This window comes from Daldinia caldariorum, assembly GCF_022478825.1.
Source record: "Daldinia caldariorum strain CBS 122874 unplaced genomic scaffold F4812scaffold_15, whole genome shotgun sequence".
NCBI classification, from domain to species: Eukaryota; Fungi; Ascomycota; class Sordariomycetes; order Xylariales; family Hypoxylaceae; genus Daldinia; species Daldinia caldariorum.
The window spans coordinates 406,532-428,048 of NW_025953051.1; the positions used below are offsets into that span (position 1 = coordinate 406,532).

At 45.9% G+C, this 21,517-nt stretch overlaps 3 protein-coding genes across 3 annotated transcripts; 2 read left to right on the forward strand and 1 right to left on the reverse strand.

Annotated features, from left to right (window-relative positions):
- The first annotated feature begins 85 nt into the window (after positions 1-85).
- Positions 86-1,554, forward strand: F4812DRAFT_438534 (uncharacterized protein). Its single transcript, XM_047935010.1, has one exon. It carries the CDS (start codon positions 597-599, stop codon positions 1,377-1,379), a length of 783 nt encoding a protein of 260 aa, XP_047787711.1. The 5' UTR covers positions 86-596; the 3' UTR covers positions 1,380-1,554.
- A 5,150-nt stretch (positions 1,555-6,704) lies between these two features.
- Positions 6,705-7,091, reverse strand: F4812DRAFT_461708 (uncharacterized protein; the record flags this gene model as incomplete). The annotated part of the gene is made up of 2 exons (XM_047937913.1): positions 6,705-6,750; positions 6,811-7,091. 2 exons carry the CDS (start codon positions 7,089-7,091, stop codon positions 6,705-6,707), a joined length of 327 nt encoding a protein of 108 aa, XP_047787712.1.
- Positions 7,092-16,465: 9,374 nt separating this feature from the next.
- On the forward strand, positions 16,466-17,992 carry F4812DRAFT_120327 (uncharacterized protein). Its single transcript, XM_047929457.1, has 5 exons — positions 16,466-16,912; positions 16,982-17,163; positions 17,305-17,381; positions 17,439-17,635; positions 17,701-17,992. Exons 1-5 carry the CDS (start codon positions 16,776-16,778, stop codon positions 17,768-17,770), a joined length of 663 nt encoding a protein of 220 aa, XP_047787713.1. The 5' UTR covers positions 16,466-16,775; the 3' UTR covers positions 17,771-17,992.
- The last annotated feature ends 3,525 nt before the right edge of the window (positions 17,993-21,517 follow it).

Consider the following 21,517-nt stretch of genomic DNA (forward strand, 5'->3'; position numbering starts at 1 on the left):
CTTCAGGTTGCTTACCTAACTTTATTTATTCGTATCTTGCATAACATTACGTAGTGTTTTAACCGTGCGCCTCTTCTCACTTAGCAGATAAGGTACAACATCGCTACGTTCACAGTGAACCTTCACCTCATAGGTCAATCACTTCACTTTGAAATTTATACCTTAGGTACCACCTATTGTTAGCATCGTTAGCAACTTCAGAAAGACCTCTACTTCATTCATATTGAATCTTTAATAACTACCACAAATTATAAGCTAATTCAAGATATCCTTTTTTTTTATTCTTAATAACATCTTCTCACCCCTTGTTGCATCGTCCCATTTGATGGATCACTGAAGACCAGAACAACCTTCAATCAGCTAACAGCCGGCCCTTACAATAATCTCATAAACAGTGAAGAGGCAACGGATATGTCTCGCTGTTGATATCGAAAATAAATTCCATACCGTAGTAAGAGGCTCCTCCTGAGTTGAACGGTATAGTCCGGTCATCCTTCGAAGATATCCCCTTATCCCCTTATTTTGACAAACGCCAAATATCGACGTCATCTACACGACATTCTTCACCATATTCAGCTTCAAAAGTGATTGAAGCAATGGCGGTAGAGAACCAAACTTTTCGTTTTCTCGACCTCCCGCCTGAGTTGAGGGATGCTATTCTCTCCCACCTTCTCGTTTCAGACTTCCCCATTATACTTCATAACACAACTCTCTTCGCTCCATCGGCATTAGTCTCCGGTTCTGCATATTTCCTGGACGTGTTCCTAGTTAATATGCAAATGTATCGAGAGGCATCTGCCATCTTCTACTCTCAAAACCGATTCACGCTGAACGCGCAAAGTCACCGACTACCCGTCCATCTCACCAGCCGGGGAGGATTTCTCAGCGAAGAGGGACAGGATGCCCGGAGACGAGTGCGAAACTTAACCCTCCATCTCACCCGGGTAGGTGGAGAGTTCGAGCGTGTCTTGGGACCCGCTCTCTCCGATATGGTTCTTAGCGGAAGCTTGCGAGAGCTTACGCTGCGCATGGGACCACCCAGTTGGCGTGGGGCAAACAGGATGCCCGACCCTGACATGGTGCAACGACCCCCTTTTCAAGCATTACTGAGGTTGCTAGCAGACCCCTATTTGGAAAAAGTCGAGCTGTTAGCCTGGAAGGTTCACCTTACCGTCTTCTGTCCATTTCACCGAAAGGCAACTTTGCCGATGAAGACTGAGATTAGGATGGAAATTAAACCGGACACCGAGTCGATAGATGATCAAGGGCTCGCCATTCTGAGGAATGGTCCCGATTGGGTTTCACTGGATTGGAGAGCTATGGTCGAGATGTATGGCGTTGGTCAGCAGATCGTGAGAGTTGGAGAACGAACCTATTGAGATGGCATCTAGTTGGAGTAAATGAATGCAAATCTCTTCCGCGTTAAGTGATAACATGTTTCTAAAGTCGGTGCTCTAACCTCTTATTGAGTTCCAACCGTGGAGTCACTAGGTAGCCAATAGACACTGGGTCAAGTTAAAGCGGTTTGCTTGTTCAACACCGTTGAATTACGATAGCTTAGGTATCTATTCGCATCAACCATAACATATATATAAGCTCATTTACACTATATTATACAGCTTAGCTAGTATCTGACCATCAGAGCTCAGCCCCTATCAAGTCTCGAGCTTCATTCTCAGTCACCCGTGGACGGGCAATGCGTATCACCATGACTATCTAACCTTAGGTAGGTATTGCCTATCAAGGCTTCGGACTTTCTATAACCTAAATCGTCAACGGAACGTGGCCCGTAAAATAGCGCACAACTGTATATTTCAAATTTGCCAAGCAGATTCGGCGCAGATAAAGGATGCAGCCAAGCTCGCCAAGCTATCGTCTAGTGTCGGTACTCCCTTTGGTAGAAGCTAGAGCAAAGGCCCTGTCGATCACCCGCGCTCAGTATCTGTGAAACCTCATCCTAGCCCTGCCCCGGCACGCCACCGTGCCATGTCTCATCTACTGCAGGACCTAGATGCTGACGGCTTCTCCTATGTGTCAGCTTTTGGGCACTCGGCCTGGCCAGATACATAAGTACCTCAGGCTGGCATGTCAGGACTGAGGGGATGACAAAAACAAACAGTTGATCGTAACGGAGCCTACCTCGTCAACCATCAAGATTTATTCTGAATCCAGGTCCTCAAATTCCCGGACTAGGTGAAGACAAATCGAGGCAAGTTACACAGACCAAAAGCAAAGTTTGTATGACTTGCACGAGCCCGTCTTGTGCGCTCTTGGTGTTCTTGGTATTCTTGGTAACTCTTGGTATCCAACTTGGCGTATTGCTTCCTCGAGCGGTGTATCGCGGGACTCCGCCCCGCCGAGAGAAAGCCTCCTGCCGCCAGCCTTTCTTGCCGCTGCGGTACATAGTATTTCTATCGGCAAGCCAGCCGTACATTAGATAGGAGGTATGTACCTCATATGAGCGGTAGGCATTCCTGATCCGTACCAAGATGTACTTTTTTTGGTGGCTCTCGCATCGCCCGTCGTGAGGACACGTAACACAACTGTCTACCTAAGCATCTCAAACAGAATCTCTGATTACAACAATACGGGCCTTTTAGCTATCGTAATGCTAGGCGGCGTTTGCGTAATCCAAGGTGTTTTTAAATACGTGTAATCGAAAAAGGGGGGTGTGGTGGGGGTATTAAGCCATCCCCATGGCACATTAGCATAACTTAAGAAATGTCACTTCTTGATGTTATTAGTAGATAACAGACATCGACATGTAGATCAGGCATCAAAGGTACCCATCCTGCTAGGTACCTAGATTCCATACATGTAGGTGGTACCTTAGGTACCGGTGACGATTCAGCTTTATTAATGATTACGAGTACAAAATAAAATAAAATAAATGCTTATCAGTAGTGTGCTTTTATTAGATTTGGGGTCTGGGGAATGCCTGCCAATAACGATTTATTAATAATCAGGACATCTACGTCATGTTCTTCCGCGCTATAGGCAAGTACCTAACCAGGTAGGTAGGGTAAGAGTTACCACAGCCTTGGGATTTCATTTCTTTGCCGGATTTGGCGACTTATCTCCATCTCTACATACCTAGTAGAAGCTAACGGTGGTCACACGAGCGCGGGTTTAAGCTTCTATAGGTCGTCTGATGACATACCTTACCTTAGGTTGGGTACCTATTTTACCTATTACTATTGTCCTTTCTTTCATCATAGGTATCTCGTGCGACAAGATCGAAGACCTACAAATCCCACAACCTTGACTCGAAACAAAGTAAAAAAAAAAAACAAAGTGAAGGGTTGGGATCGTCACGTTCCCATTCGCTAAGCTGACAAGCTGATTAAGTTCATGTTACCCTACGCTGCACTCATCTTACATCAATTCATATAAATCCCGCAGGGTCTCAACGAACAGATAGATGAGTGAGTTAGATCCCCCTCGGCCTCGCGCTACGCAGGCGTGTGGCCGGACTTAAGGTGGTTATCCGTATATAGTAATTCCATATATGTCATAGGTGGTGAGGCACAATATAAAGCCGCCCATTATGTGCCCATGGTCAAAGAACTGGATGGATATCGAAGGCAAATCGGAAAGGTAACAGTAACAACGACGAATAGATGTAAGGGACCTAACAATACCTATATGAGCTAGACTATCACGTCTTCCAAAAATTACGTAGGAACGGTTCAATCAATCAATCTATGCATTCGTAAGACAATGTCGCAACCCAGACAGGTCTCGACGCGCATCTCGCCCTCGAATTGCATCACCCGCACCCACGCCCTTACTCTCTCCTCGTCGCATTGATGGCGCACGTGCGAAGAATAATTATAAGAAGTTAAGACCTATCCAAGCCGCTCGCTGGCTCGGTAGGCAAGCCGAGGGGGAAACGTGCAACATAAGCAGCACTGATGGTAGGTGGGCGAAGTGACTTGAGGCTCGATTGGACGGATAGAGAGGAAAAGCAGAAGAAAAGGGTGGGGAGAGGCACAATCTATAATTGCATCAAGCCCCCTCGGATTGGACTTTATTTGTCACATTTCCCCTTCGCTTCTGCGAAAACTATCGTCATTGAAACCTAGAAGTGAGGTAATGGTGTAGAGTTATTGAAGTGGGGTGGCGAAGCGCGTCGACGCGGGGGATGTAAAAGAGAAAGATAAAAGAAAAAGAAAAAGAAAAAGAAAAAGAAAAAGAAAAAGAAAAAGAAAAAGAAAAAGAAAAGAGAGGATGGGCAAAGCGGAAAAGAGGGGGGATGAGGCGAGCAACACCAAGACCGTGGATAAGGTAGCGAGAGCGGGATATAGATGTATAGACCAAGCCGGCATTAATTGCACATGTGTACAATACACTATTATACTACCTAACTATTTTATGTACTACCTATGCTGCTACCATGGTAAGAACATAATATGTGCAGTAGTATTTGCATTAGCGCGTGGACTTGTGTCGTAGCTAAGTGAGTAGTGAGTAGCTGTATGAACGAGTAATAAGTGCATTGCATAGGGACTGCCTGATTGATAAGCTCGCTTGCACGTAGCTTTTGCGCATAGTACTATACTGTATTTATCGTTTATGGTCGTTTCGAAAGTCGGTAAAGTTCCAAGTTGTTATATATCTCAGCCTCTTATGACGATCGGGGACATGCTTTACTACACCGTGTACATCCCATTTATCCATACAACTTATATCAAAAACGGTATTATAAATTATATCATTACACACTATTATGGTATTACCTTATCCACCAAGGCCCTCCGCATAACATGCGGTATACTGGTAACAGTAAGAATAGAAACGAAAGTTTACTATGATAACTTGTTGAAACATTTCGCCCCGTTTCTTCGGCCTTCCGGAAACACAAAGAAACCAGAGACGTCGCAAAGAGGCGCTCGGTAATCTTGGCAGCTTCGGGATATTAGATTATTTTAGATTGCAGATTGCAGATTCGGTTTCGAAGCTTAAAGCATTGTCTATCTTGTCTATACCTTACCTATCAGAATCAAGTCCACACTTATAGGTACTACCTACTCCTGAGTCCTGAGCGAACCTATCCGGCTCTTTTATGTCCGAGCTTCTTTCTCAGCCAAGCAAAGCCAAGATAGCCACCCAGCCACCATCTCATGCCCAGGCTGCCAGGGTTTGAAGCTTACCTAGGTACTTATCTCGGGCCTAAACTAGGATTGGTAATCTCGAAGCTGGCTGGCTGGCTTGGTCAAAAAGGCATTCATTATCAGATCGACGGTGGGGTTTCTAGTCAGTGCTTTAGCGGGTAAGGGGTCCGTCAAGATACGGTATGAGATCGACAAAGATCAACTCCGTATGCCGTCCCCTAAAATGCTACTCATACTACATACTACCTGACTACATTAGGTAGTATGGAACACACTTACATAGTACGCTGCTAATAATACCTATGACATATTGCCTTGGCCCACGGATCCGTACCTTAGCTTACCCACCTAATAAGTGTAAGTGTATCTCTCTCCCACCCTTCCCCCTCTGCCCCTTCACCCTCCCCTTCGCAAATCCCGCCTTGGTTTTCGCTTTGCCGTGGCGTTTGTAAATTATCTTGTTAGTAAGGGGGAAAAGGAAGATCAGTGACCTGAGAATGCGGTCATCGTCGGGTATAGAAATGGGTGCTTGCGTTCTATGACTAGGTTCAATACATAGTGCCTACACCACATGATTTTCTAATTTTCTTTTTTTAAGTTTGTCTAGACTCTTAGAAGCCTTTTGAGCTTATTTCGAAAAGCAAGGGATGCACGCGGGCAAGGAAGCTTGGGTCAAGCTTTAACCAATCAAAGGTTCGCTAAGATTCTGTGGAGAAGCCAAAAAAAAAAATACTACCTAGCCTATGGTATATACGATAGGGAAAAATGGCCGACTTAATCCTCTTACTACTTGTGGATGTTGTATGCGGCCTTCGCCCCAAATCCCGCTATTCTATACAAAGCTAAAGCTAAGAACACGTCAACGGGGGTAAGGGGGCAATGTATGATTAGCTACATTAGGTACCTAACCTACCTAGTACCTACCTACGATGTGACTGATACCTCGGACATGCTCTAGCTAGCACTAGCGCACATGGCTTTCAAGTCCCCTGACTGGCTTAGTATGATACGTATTCGCGCAAATGGAAGTACGTACCTAGGTAGTATGCAGTAGGTTGGTAAAGGAAGCTAGATTTTCGGACATATGATGTTGTTTCCGACATGTGAAAAAAGTCAAAAAGAAAAAAAAATAAACCGTTTTATTTGGGGGTTTCAAAAATTTGCCATTCATAGGTATTAAGCACCAACTGCATACAAACAGTAATGCAAGCTATAAAGGTACCTAGGTACATAATGTATATAGGATGAGGTAGGCATCAATTTGCCGCAGATAACCGCCAAGATCTTCTTTTCTCAGATATTTGCAACCACCAGCAAGGTTTAGGTAGTTGTTTTTTAAGTGTGTGCCGTACCCGTTCGTAACACAACAGGTGTTATGCACTCCAGGAACTAAATTCTATCCAATCCATCCATGTTGATCCTTAACCCATCCCCATCCCCAATCCCCATCCGTCGGAATTCCCTATCCCACAGAACGCCAGCGAAGGAAAACAGAAGAGAAATCAAAACGGGCCAGACGCAACCCTCCTTAATACACCCCGCTCCCGTAGATTGTGCATGCTATGTGTAGATCGTAATGTTGTTTTTGGTTCATGTCGTAAACCTAAGCCATGATGTCGCAATCCGCGACTTTTCTCTAATTTGCGCGGGCAGAGGGGGGGAAAAAACCGAAAAAGATAAGTGATTTTTTTTTTACTCGTCGACAGCGACCTCATGGTAGTCCTCCTGCTGCTCGCCGTAGTGGACGGGGCCCAGCTTCAAGAAGCGCAGGCTGTTTGTGCTGGTGCTGCTGGCGCTGCTCTGGCTGGAGCTGCGGCGGGTGTGGGTGGCGGGCTTGATGCTCTCAGCGGTGGGGTAGGAAGCAGAGGTTGTGGGAACCAGAGATAGGAACATCTGAGGCTGGCTGTCGCGGACACGCTGGGCCATGGTCTGAGTGCCGGTGTTCTGGGCGCCGGTGTTCTGAGTGCTGGAAGACATCTCGATGGTTGTTATTGTTATTGTTGTTGCTGGTGTTGGTAGATTTTATGAAAGTAGTTGTGTTAAGATGGAAGATCCGGCTTGTCCGTAAGTGATATATATATGCTCAGCAAATATATAATTTATTTAAGTCGGTGATGACGATAGAGCTAGGTTTTGAGTAACTGGTGGGGGAAATGGTATTTCCTTTGAGATTCTGGCTTTGTTTGAGAGCTGTTAGTCTGTCTTGAAGAGAGAAAGAACAATTGTGTGAGATGGAGAGAGAGAGAGACAGAGAGATCGGGAGCCCTTGGGAGCATGGCATGCGTCCTTTATAGACCGTGGCCACCCCTTAGAAGAGGTAGGTACATACCTACATAGTAAGTTAGATAGGCAGAGCATTAACCGTAGTCCAACGATAGGTAAGTTCCAAGAGCTGCCAAGGTTTTGCAATTCCCCCCACACACGTTTATACAACCCAATGCCCAGACACATAACCCTCTGGTAGTCCGTAAACTATAATCTCTTGGTATGTCCGGGCGTTTTTAGTAATGAATCGCCAAGACTGGCCATAACTGTCCACTCAAGGTACCTAAACCTTTTATTATTTTTATATTTTCTTTTTCTTTTTCTTTCCCCCCCCCCCCTTATGCCGCAACGTGCCTACGGTTGGTTTCAGCAACGTCAGCACATCCCACTCCCACACCCTTGAAATCCTGAACATCGTACCCCGGTTAGACAAGAGTAATGTTGGCTGGGGTGACAGGCTGGCTAGTCCCTATCTTGCTCCTCCGTATTGCTGTGATTGGGCGCGGCCGGTCGTGTCCCGCGGACGTAAGGTGCGCACCTCCGCGCCATCAGCGCATAGTATGAGAGAAAACGCGCACGTAGCACGTGGGGTGCACAATTGGGCGACGAATTACCTAGGAAGTACCTAATCTAGTAGGTAGCCAAGCATTTTCATAAGGACGGTACCCAGGTAGGTAAGCCATAAAAGTAAAATATAAAAGAAAAATAAATATAGCCTTTTTGTTATCTTATATCCGAGGTCCAGAGGGGAAATGATCCGATTCCTATTGGAAACCAATACGGCTGGTACGCTGATACGCTGGTACGCCCTCGGTTCCACGCTGTTAGCGGGCGAGCGGGTGAGCAGGTGGCAAACGGCCGGTGGTGGTGTGCTCCGAGTCGTTCGAGCATCATCCTGAGGCTCAGATCTAGCCGACGACAATCTAATATTGACGAGAAAGGTGTGGAGAAGCGAGATGCGGCTCCTTTCGACTTTAAATCAACAGCAACTCACCCGGTCCCCCGGGGCATCACGGCGAGAGGGCACTGAGTTCGGGAGGTTAGGCAGACTGCGATTGGGCGGGCCAAGCCGCTAACGGGATTGTTCGGAGGAGGCCTCGAGAAGCCATCGCAGGGGATGGCCGGAGATATCGGGTTTCCCGAAGCGGGAGCTCAGGGACTCGTGAACGGCAACGGCAATTGCTATTGCTATTTCTACCTCATGACACATTTAAACAGTCGCTTCTATTATATCTGATTCCGAATTCCTACAGAATGGCTGCTTGAACCCCGGTGTTTACACACTGCAGGCTTTCATAGAATATAGATGACATACTCACATCACATCACATCAATACCAGGTAACTAATACTACGCTTATGCGCAATAAGAACGACACGAAATATAAGCTTGGTGAACATATTAATGATCATAATGATATAGACGTATGTCTTAATAATGGATGGTTGCCCTTTTTGAGTATCCGTTAAACAGCATATAGAATCTTAGCATTGGTTTACTGAATATTACGATAGTATTAACGAATAGTGAGCCAATCCCCCTTTACGGCCTGACATATAGCGTATAAAAGGTAGGTAGGTACCCGTGTAGTCTACGTAAATATCTCTTTCACACGAGATGTTCTAGCTATCATACGGACTCTAGCTTATTTATCACCCTCTCTGTATACCGAGTTAGGCTGTCACGTCGCAGAGCATGAGGTAGGTAAAACAACTTCGTTGTTCGTTGTTCCGCAAGGAACTCTAACTACAGTTGCTTTGAAGCCAAAGCTATATACAGATTAGCTCCTTTGTTCCGAGGACTCTCAAGTGAGACTCCTGATATAAGCTTTCGTATATGCATAATGGCCCTATTAAGCTTAGGTACGTTTGAAAATACTTAGGACTCTAATGACTATAGGCAGCGACTCTTTGCCCTATTTATATAAGTGGTTTAAGTATCTAACACGCGAGAAAGAAATCTAGTACCTCAAATATCCATGTGAGAAATACGTCGATCAAGTGGCTCGGATAATGTTGGATCTGCTTCGAAATATACCTCGCACGCGATAATAGTCTTTGCTTCATATTCCCCTCCAAGCTTCATGGTAATTATGGCAATGTTATCTCTTGAGTTTCACAAGTGCAAAGGGTCAGTCAGGTGCTTATATTGTATATTTAGACCCCAGACTCTCTACCAGTAAAAGGGGCAGTGCGACTTTATCGAAGCACACAAAGTCATTAATAGGCCAAACAAGACTCGGCTTCTTAAATAACTTAGGTACGAACATATATCCTAGACGTACCAACGGTGTAAAGGCATAGCATCATTCTTAACCATGGTGTTTCGAAGCTCAGAGAAGCTTTATATCACCCTCAAGCTTGAACTCACCTGTTTTCAACGCCTGGTGGTATCCGTTATATATAATGTACGTTACATCTCCTATAGTTTAGTAGAATAAGGGTACTGGGGAGCTAAACGCAGCCAACACTTGCTGCATTACCTAGGTACCTAGGTAGTGTATCCAATCTCTTTCTCTGATCAGCGGGGTTGCCGAAGTTTAGATAGTACCACGAGGTGGAACCAGAAGGTAAGGAAACATCATTCTAGTACCATTTTTCGCACATGTTTTACTTCTATTGTTTGTTTCGTAATGTTTGGCTCTAGTATAGGAACCATCCACACAGAGTCCATCCCAGCTATGGGATGAAAAAGCGTTATACTAGACACCCCAGACAAGTTAGAGATGTTTTTTTTTCCTTTTTTTTTTGAGGGGAGGGGGTTCTGTGGAACGGGGTGGAGAAGTTATCGAGATTGCATTACACAGGCTTGACTCGGGGGCAGTTTCTGAGCGAAACTACCTAAGTGCCTATTGATGCTTACATTGTAGAAGTTGAGTGTGATACCAGGTAATGTGTCAGAGACGTATAGGTCTAGCTGGGATATACTGACTGGAGTAAGAGTTTACTGGCTATATAGGGTAGAGGACCAGCCAGGCCTTATTAGTTCACCTCAATATACTGCATGTACAGCTCCAACACTCACTCTGTATACTATATCCTTCAAGGGCAATCTTTACCTGGCATAGTAAGTATCGTGGGCTTTGCTCATGAGCTTCAGCAATTTCTAAGTCTAATGATGCGAGGTCACGAGCGGATATGCCTTAGTTTCATCGATTTAAGTGTTAATAGTCGTAAAGGTAACCATAATGATGTTAGTTACGTTCAGGGGTCGTAACCAGCCAGGAGAAGGGGGTAATAGGGGTTAACATAGTAACTTCCTCATGCTAGTTGATATGTGTGGCAAATCTCCCCTTAGAGGAGCGAGGCAAGAGGTACTAAGAAAGATAGTGGCGCCGAGAGCAGCCATAGAATAACTTTCGCGGCAACGGGTCAACTTATATTTTCGACTCTCTATCTTTAGGACCTTACTAGATCTGCGCTACCGTTAATTTCATGTTCTCGGCAGTCTCGATACTAAGCTAGATATCTAGGTAGGTACCTAGGTAGGTGTTCTTCATATGTAACCATGTACTATCTTGGTGAAAAAGGCGTGTAGGTAGATTACTTGTCTTCAAGTGTATCGTCAAAGACCCAGGGTAGATCGTAAGCCGTTCGTACCTGGCTCGAGTTATCGACACCTAGCGTCACGGCTGCTATGAGTTCTTCGACCTCTATTCACCCCTTTTCTTCTCCCCTGAGTGTCGAGATAGTTGGTCTAGGAATCGGCCTGAGAAAAGATAGGGTTTATTACTAAAGTCAAGAAAGATTATGCTAGCGGCATTTCGTAGAGCTGAGCTAACTGAGGAAATATAAAGGGTGCTCGACCCGAGATCGATACTAAGGCATGGATGATTGGAGTGGTGGACTACTTCCCAGCTCACTGCAATCTTTAGATGTCGGGGTTAGGGGTTCTCTGATAGAGATCCCTAGATGACGCGAATATCTCTCACCTGATATGCCGTGATTACTTGCCTGTGACCCCTAGCTTTATCGCCCTAGCCTGCCCGGAACGGGGATCATTCGGGTAGAATAGGTAGGTAGGCGTGAAGCTCTGACATCTTGATAGCGTAAGGGGTGCGTGGGGTGCCATACTCCTTGGACGGTACCAGGCAATGAACTTGATTTGCCTCAGTTTGAAATGGAGTGGAGGTAGCTTCGGCCGTAGGTATTATTCAGGGGTGATCAAAAATAACCCCCAACGTCGGGTACCATGCTTGCCTATCACTCTACCCCCCATCCGTTGACCTGTTGACAAATCCTGTCGACATCAGCGTACGCCTTTCACAAACGCCATGCTATCATTAATACCGCAAATTAGGGGGGGCTACGCGTACCTCGGAGTTGTTAGCTTGGTTCCGGTTCATGGGTGACCGGTGTGATTCGCCGGATCAGCTTAAGGAGGTTAGACCGGAGAGAGAGGTAAGTTGGTAGCTTGTCACCTTTAAGGAATCTGCCAGGTGACATACATTATGTAGGTAGATGGCGTGTTCTTGGCCATGCAGGGCAACGAACAAGGACGTGACGACGAATTGGTGTTCACTCCTAAAGTAAGATGGATTTGCATCACATAGAGTTCTTTACGTACCAATCTTGGAGCTTTGGGGCTGTCATGGGTTGCTAGTTGTGTGAGGGTGGGAGCATCCGTAAAGGCGTAGGTGTATCTGAAGGAATAGTAGAGATGTTGGGGTGCTTGTCACGGTTAAGTGCTTATGCTTGCATATGAAGGGGTTAGGTGTGATCGAGATGATTTTATGAACCGAAGCTACACTTTACATATAACTAGTAACTAGGTACCTAGTCATAGGAGTGTTAAACCTCCGTCTTTGAGATAGTCCTTGTCACCGTGCTTCTTTCTCTTGGCATTCTGAAGCTTGTGTAAATCCAGTTGGCTCCGGCTTGACCCCTAGGTAGCAATCATCTATTAGGCATATCATCAAAATGGGCGCACATCGGGGACAAACTGGTATCCAACGCTTCGAAGCAGCGGTGGCGGGTCCAGTACTGTTAAGGTGGATGTGATGAGGATCAACTAACTGCATATAGGAGCATCAACCTTACGACGTGAAGCTGTAAGGTAATGATACTACGCTAGCTATTCATGGCTTTACCGTCGGTCTAAGTCTAATTTGGGTATCATCAGGTCCTAGTGCTCCTGGCGACTTCTTCTTTTGGATGGAGAACTTGTAAGCAAGACGTTATGGATATGTGAAAGGATCGGTCCGAGACCGGTATCAAGGTGATGATGGGCCCAATTTGTGTTAGAAAGAGAATGTAGGTTGGTGGCTAAAGTAACTAAACGAACTTTTGAAGTTATATCTCGGGATTCCTGACGCCACGGGTGACTTGCGCGAGCCGAATTCACACCCCTTTGACTCCACACCGATACCAAAGGGCTCCCAGAGATCCCATGAGGAATACATCCCTTACTGTCCGCCAGCAATAGAGTTAGTTGGAAGCCCGCATATTCACTACCCATGTTACATGTTCGAAAACAGACATAATGTCTTGCGCCGAGGGGCCAAGGGAGTAGGTAGTCTACCAACAATTCCAGGTAAGCTTAACGACACTACGCTTCGAAAAGTAGTAAAACAACCTAAGTTAGGTTAATCTCTCTTCGTATTTTGATCATTTGAGCTTATGATCAACACGTAGAAGGACGTGACCGTATTATCGGCGATGGTGATGACGGTGATAACTTGACCCGACACTCTGGCACGCTACGAGCAGGCGCTTATTTCTGTCAACAGAACAAATCGATTGGCTAGCTTTCCGCGCACAGCCGCCGAGAGCCTGGTTTTTCGACCCCGCCATGAATAGGAAATGTAATTAAAAAAACGTGTAGGTGTCGTGTAATATTTACGACGAGCAGTCTGGGGCGGCTCTTCGGTGTTACACTTATATAAGCGCGTCTAGTGTAAGCGCACGGGTGAAATCAGGGATTTCACTGCCTCCTCTTCAACTGTCAGCTCGAGCTGTATATGGGCAAGGCTTCTTTAGGACTCATATCGTGTCTTCAATAATTTCTGATCTTGCCTGTATGCATAATTAGCTTATAATCCATGACGCTCTTAACCAGGTAGGACATTAGTAGGATATTATAGTTTTGGAAATTACCCGCGATACCCTCTCGTAAACCATTGGATTCTAGGCGCGTAAGTTTACGGTCGTCGTTGGCCGGTTGTGAAGATATGAGGTAGGTATTTATCACCTAGTTGTCAGATTAGTAGTTTTTATTTAGTCTGTTTAGTACCTTACCTACCTTTATGTTAGGTTTGAAATCAATCTGTATGTAGGTCATGTTCAAGGTTTTACTATGTACATCATTGTTTCTTCTCATTTTTCGGTATGGAGGGCCGAGGCCACGGTCGCAGGTCTTCAACACTACAGAAAACTCAGCGCATTGGCAATGCGGCCAGATTTTCGGCAGTGACGTGAGCTATCATTCGAGGCCGTCTGGAGATTAAAGGGTTACTTGACTCAAGGTTTCTGTAAGTCAAACAAGAGCGTGCCATGGCATTGGAGGCGAGGTATGGGGTGAAATCGACTAGGAGAGGTTCATCTCTTGGCCGCAGCTCTGCAAGGCAACTGGGATGGAGTCTTAGATGAGGGATGGCCGCATAACTCGCGGGCCGTAAGGCTGTAATCTTACTATATGTTGGTTGGAACAAAAGTTACACCATCATCTACGCTAGACCTTTGAATTGTGCCTCACCCCCTATTTCTTGAACCGGGGCATCGTCGATATCGTAGAGTCTAAATCTTACCCGCTAGCGGACTTGATATTCGTAAGGTCCCACAACATCGACTGACGTATGTGGAATTAGGAATACCTTTACTTGTACTGTGACCAGGTGCTAGTAAGTGGGAAGCTGTAGAAGTTGACCAGTAGCATCCAGCTGGAATAAGACCGGCACCCGAGTAACACATCGGGTGGCAATAGCCATCACTAGAAAGCCTCGGGATAAGGAACATTCGGTTCATGGTTTAGCCAGGGGAGTGCACGAAATTGTACGTGCCGTAGATTCCCGCTCAACATGATGCTATCCCTTACTTTATGCAGGGCTCTTCTACATCTGGAGAGAAGTTAGAACACCTAGCGCAATGTTAGGCCATGTACCGTGAATCTGGCAGTATCAGTAGGTACGCACTTGTTCTGGAGAATGTCCGTTTTCTTTCTACAACAAGCCCGGCAGATTGAGCTAGCCGGCAGCCGGCCCGTTCCATTCGGCTAGTATAGTCACGGATCGGGATAAGGGACGATGTGAGTATTCCCATAGGTAATATACTTGTCACAGGTTGAAAGAATACATGTAGTTCTGATTCAAGCAGGTGACAATGGAAGTGTAAGTGGCACCCGCACATTCGCCCCTGAGGAAATTACCGACATGAATGCCAATGTGGTCTGTTCGCCTGGAGCGGCCATGTGGCAGTTGGGTCGAGAAGTCTTCTGGAACGAATTCTCTTGAATATGATTACCGTTCTTCTGCGAAGTCGGGCGAGAGAGAATGTTCTTTGCCTAGGACGTGGTGATGACTTGTATGCTGGATGGGGGCCGGGGATTGGGCAATTCAGTACCACGCATCGGGTAATTTTTTTTGTCCCTGACCCTTGATCTCCCGGCTTCTCCTGCAATCGACCTTTTTGGGTGCTACAAAGCGTGGGAAACCATTTGTTTGTATTATTTGCGGTGCAGGCATCATGCCCGGGTAGATGTGTTGGATAGCGTTTGTAGCGTTTGTAGCGTTGAAAAGGTTTGATAGACAACATTGCGATTTAAGCTTGGGGTTACAAGTTACGACTGAATGCGACTTGCTCTTTTTTCTAGGTTCTTAGGTACCTTAGGTAGGTACCTAATTGCCTAATTGCAGGTAGACTACATATCTAAACCTACCATAGTATGGTATTGTACCTGTTCGAAGGTGCATGGCTTAGCTAGGTAGGTACATGTAGTAAGGGTAGGTACCTAGCCAGGTGTTGTATGTACCTATATTAGGTACCTACATCTACTGTAGCGTACCAAATTCCCACGTTACATCTGTACTACCATGTACTGTACCTTAGAGGTAGGTAACTTCAATACCCTAGGTACCTAACCTCTTTCCTTAAGCCTCTCTGCCTCTTTTATTCCTTCCTTGCTATTTCGATGTTCTGAGAATGTCCAATGTTATCAAGGCAAGAGGTAAATAGGTAAGAGGTAATCATGTATGTATACGTACCGAAACTAAAAAAAAAACCTCCTTGCCCCCAGACTTTTCCGTTTTCCCCTCTCATTTATCTCACCTCTTACTTGTTATTTATTCTCATGTAAGTTAGGTCCCGTCAATAAAGCCACTCCGATTTTAAGTAGCACAAACATCACTTCTTTCACTCATGCCAGGGGTATCTATCTGGTGCCTCCTTCTTTGACACATGCCGCAGGCATGCTCGGTACCTACAGCTATGCACGTTGGTCCCAACGGGAAGGATTCAAAAAAAAAAAAAAAAAAAAAAAAAATACACCCGTCAATACAAATTATTATAATTGCCATCATATAAATTTTATTTTATTTTATTTATTTTTGTTATTTTTCCTCTCTTTTCCCTTTTCATCCTAGACGCATTTCCCACTCGACATCTAGAATCTCGCACTTTTTCCCTCTCTCTCAACTAACTTGGCCCACTTGGATGGACCCTTGGAGTTAGTTCAGGGCAAGCAATCAAGACGGGAAAAGATGTACGAACCAAGTACGTAACTCCTTCACCCCAAATAACACCGCAAACATCGAGCTCTGCCTTTGTGGCGCTCCTGGGCTAGCCCTAACACCTCGAACACGCCTCGGGGGCTTTTCGACTAGCCAAGTGCTCTTACGGGATCCTTCGACAGAGGTGACCTTTACTAACTACTATTGTTGGATATTCATGGGTCGTCCGGCCCTTAGCGGCGATGTGGTAACACATGATAGTAGCTTAGTATAATGATGAGATCAACGCAGCCAACGGTTACAATCAAAGGAACAAGCAAACGCAATAGCCCCAGGATCATTCGCGTCTCCTGCCAGACGCCTATTACTATACATGCTAGGGCAGACGTCGTCCATCCCTAATTGCCTAATCGGATCGTCTGAGTGGTGAAGAAGCCCTTGGACAACCTTACGTTTGAACTCCCACACTCGCCTTTCCTACTGGCCCAGCTCGGACTCAGCTCATTTCATATTCCTCTCCACCAGTTTCTATTTTATCTGCTTTCTTGATCGGAACGCCGCAACACCCCTGCTCCGTCCACGGGTAGTTCGACCCTTAGTGCGGGACTGAGCCTTCGACCTGCGTCGTGAAGGCCCTAGAGAGAGATAGACCGGTACTTTACCAGATGACGTTCACGGCCCAATGGTTCGTTCCAAAGTTGACTCCAAACCCTACTTTTTGACCGATCCCGCGGATGCATCGATCGTTGCCGCAGAACCGCGCGTGTCGGCGGCTGCATCCAGAGTTCCAACTGCATAAACTTCATATTCCATTTTCTACTTTCCCCTACAAGCCCTTCGATTGTATAGATACCTTTTCTGTTGGCCATAGGTGGGTGACCTCCATCATGGTCCGGTGACAGCCGCTAGGTAATTTACACACACACACCTGTTACTCTAGTCGAAGAAGATATTCTATCCCCAACAACAGGGGATTCTGTCGAACTTCTGCGGCGGCGAAGACTTCGACGCAGTCTGCCAACCTGAAGCTACCAGGAGCGCTTAATCCGCTTACAGCTCAGATTAGCCGGCTTCTTGTGACAAACAAGGGATCTGACATATATCCATTTTACTCATCCGAAGGTATCTCACGAACCTTCTACGTCTATAAAATCCACCCTTCCGCCCACTACGATGCTCATATCCTGTCCTTCACCATTCCACACATCCTCCAGTCAACAGATCTCAAACAGCTCAAGTCAACACTTAGTAACAGCTTCTATCGTGCTATACTAGATATCCGCTTCATAACGCCACGGTCATTCCATTGGGAAAGCATCTGCTACAAGTCCAACGTATTGGTTCGTATATAAGAAGCGGCATAGTATCGACCCTTATTAACAGAAAAGCTACCAGAGACAATCACTACCATTCCATACTATCAAATCGTTTCATCATGTGCAAGATTTACATCGTCAAGTACACGTGCGGCTGCACCGAGAGGCGCGAGACACCTTGCGCCGAGTCGCCAAATACACTTGGGGCATGCAGCAAGGGAGTCAAAGAAGAACCCGACTATAACCCCGGACCATGCGATAAACATACTTAACGAAAGGTAGGCGTTCGGCTTATACTTGAGCCATAATTATTACCGTTTTTGCTAACTTTTCCTCTTCCCAGGCATGATGATTATGGTTGTCTCAGAAACACAAAAGTATATGAATGGTTAGGGGGCGTGAATGGTACCTAGGATGGAAGAGCGATTTGCGAGCGATCGCATAGATACCTGAATTGTCCTATTTTGTTTCCCGATGTTGTTCAAGATCTGGCCTGGTGTCAGCGTTTGACAGTGCCACAGTCCCTCGAAGTTGTGGCATAGTGGGATTTTCTTTTGTCAACTCCTCTCGTTTTCCTGTTTAGAGATTCTTTGCTTCGAAATCTACGATGTTATGGTGCGGGTTATTAGGGGCCAGGTTTGAAAGGCTATCGGGGTGTTCTATGTGTAGGATAATTTCGGGCAGCCCTTGGTCTCCTTTTAATTAATCACCTTTACTTATATCTAACTGTCTTCTCCGTCCGTCATGGCTTTTTTTTACTGCTACTACTACTGCTACTACTACCACTACCACCACCACTAACTACTCTTTTACGATAGTTGTCTGTCCACCGAAATTTGCATCGAATGGCATGACAGATGGTATATGGGAGATGGCAGAGACGGCTAGCGGCATGCGGTCCAGTTGCGGCCGTAAAACGTGACACAGCTCAACCGAACATACGGAATGGAAGTATGACGGCCAATTCCGCGGTCAGAAGCATCTACCCGAAGGCACAAGTAATCAATGCAGGGTTAGAGTATGTGTCAGTATATTTAGGGAAGCAGAACAGCCTTGTAATGTCGGTTGGGTCGTAATGCGCGGGATCATTTGGTAACCAACAAATGGTGTTGGCGGCCAGCCCGGAACAGCATGAAAGAAAAAAAATAATAAGTCTGAAAAAAGTGATGAGATGGCAAAGCTGACGTTGTGAAGGTAATACGCCTCATTGGAAGAATCCTACGGTGACTATGGGACTGGAATGTAGAAATTGCAAATAATGAAGGACTACTCGCATCTATCTTGTATCATGTGATTAATGAGATGCTAGGGAAGAAGACCAACTAACGGTTTAATATTCTTAATATTCTGTAAAAAGGTAAATGTTTGGTTGATGGGGGGTGGTTTTCTTCTAAGAAGTTGCTGCAAGCTAGAGGAGCTAGACGTAGGCGATTAGTCGCCTAATCCGAATTAGGCATGTATCGCAGCTCTGGTGCTTTGTCCCTTGCGTTACCTTATCTGGCGGCAGCGGCAGTTACGTACGAGATACTTGAGTACATAACCTTAGGTACATGCTTACAACTTCCAATTGGATGCGTGGAATAGGAAAGGTAAATTGAAAAAGATGAATGAATGCATTTAGGAACTTCCTTCTTCTTCATCTTCCTCGGTTAAAACTTTAAAACTCTCTAAAATTGCAGCAAGTAAGGTAGCTACTTCATGGTTTGATTAGTAGGGACTTAAAGCACTCTACCAAGCAGGAACGATAGGGGGGATCTCAGGTACAATACCATATATTACAGCTAAGTAGCTGGTACGTAATGAAGACGCTAGCTTAGCAGGTGGGTCCCAGTTTGAGAATTCTAGAAATGTAATTAAACGAGACTATCAGATCTCACTTTATCCCCATGTCGTTCACATCTCTCTCTTCTTTTTGGGGGGGAGGGTGGAATTGACTTGACTTGCATCCCCCACATAATCAACCACATCCATGATATACACCATATACACATATCAAAATGCGGTCTTGGCCCCCTGGTGCCCAAGAGTATGCCTTGATTAGGTACATGACACTAATAAATCTAGACTTGCCCCGCCTATTTCGGATAAGTTGTTCATACACTATCATTTGACTTGTGGGTCGAAATTGGAATGACCTTCGTTTATTGCGGTTCGTCAACCAATAACGACCCTACACGGGGATTGTCCCTACACGGGGGTTGTCGGATCGGTTGCATCGCGCCTTTCAACATGACTCCGCCCGCACGTATACAGACCGGGCCGACAGCCAGCTGCTGAGTTGGGGTTTAAAGCCATAATCATTTCACATTGGCCATCTGGCGATAGACTCAAAGTTTAGAGCCTACTACCTACCTACCTGGTACTGCCTACAGCCTACATATAGTTACTAGGTTAGGTAGTCACTAACTAACCCTCCCCTTTTACACGGTCTAAGCCGCACGCATTCTCAGATGTGCGTTGGCCCGTTGGGGCGGCCCGGTCCCGGACAGATACGACATCGGATTACACAACGTCTTTACGAGCTTTTAGTCTTGCCCGAGGCAACCTACTTCCCCTTATTTTTCCCTTCCCCCATCTTATCCCATACTACTCTGTCCCGTTACAAGCATTGTGCAACTCAAACGAGCCCTTGCTACCCCCTATGCAACCTGTCGTCGCTACCTATTCGATGACCTTCGATACCAGCCTCAGAGAATGATGGAAAGCTGCGTTTCGGGGCCCAATTGGGAGAATCCCTTTGCCGAATAGAGCGGACAATATCAAATCAACAGTTCACTACCTATCTACCTAGACGGCTTGTCTGCCTAGCCTGGTCCCTAGCCTAGTCAACAATGGATCAGACCGACAAATCACCAGTTGGCCAATAATGATGACTTTTGTCTCCTTGATTCCTTAGCAATACATGATGGATCACATGGATTACACAACTAAGTCGTGCAGCATACGAGTCGGTCGCACTCCTTTTTCGTTATCACCTTCGGGAACAATCGATAATGGCAGACTCAATAAGAGGTAGTTGTATTACGCTAGCAGAGCAAGGGATGCGATATGGTCCATGGAGAACTAGACAACTCAACAACCCACGTAGCAACAGTACGGGTACCTTAGGAGGTATTCATCACTAACACCTATATCGTTACCGTCATAGATCGGCTAGAACGGATTCCTTCCCGTTAAACCTGGTAGGTCATCCCGAACGAGAGTTGTCACCACCCCCGCATCATTCATCGCCTCATGCACGACCTTGCAGCTCTAATGTAAGTCAAATGCATGGCGGTTATGGCGTGTCGGCAGCCAATAAGATTGCCTAGAGCGATTAAAAGCCTTCCAAGGCGTTTACGACTGTGCTAACGCCAAAAAGCGAAAGGGGAAATGGGCTGCCTTCTTCGTCACTAACGTTAGTCCAAGAAAATTAGATTCTCGTCATATAGATCAAACAGACATTTGGCACCCCTGAGTCGTTTTGATTTGATAGACGATCGGACGACTTCTCAGGCTTGGGATTGGCTATACTACAGAATATGAAGTCACATTAGGCTTATCCTATAAGATTAACTCTGTCGAAATCTGTCCTGTCAGCCTTGTGTCAAAATTATAGGGTGCCCAACCCGAAGAGAAGTTTGCGGGTTTCAACTCTAATGGCCCACTGAAGCAGGACCAGGTCACCGGGGAACTTCTTTTCTCGTGCAAGCTGTGCAGGGATCAGCCGAGCAAGGGGAAGTTCCACAATCGCGCGAAGTGCCGCCCCCAACTCTGTTCGCCAATCTTAAAGTGGTTTTAACTTGTGGAGTCAGACGCGATGCGATCAGCGGTTGTCAGTCTCGTTGTTTCGCCTATCAGTAATACTATTACTACTAGCAACGCTACCAAGAAACCATATATCAAATAATCAGATTTCCCGGATTGCTATGTACGAAATAGCATGTGGAAACGTGCAGTAGGATAGCATTGTACAGGGGCATCGCCTCCGACTAACGATTTCGACATCAAAAGCTATTGTGTGCCTACGCTAACCTCTAGAGTACCTACCTACCTAGGTAGTATACCATAGTATCACCTTCGAGGGTTGCCAGTCGCAATATCCTAGCGCGCAATCTGGCTATGCTGCTGTGGTGAAGCGCAAATGCAGGTTGACATCACTCACCGAGGTAATTAGCTCG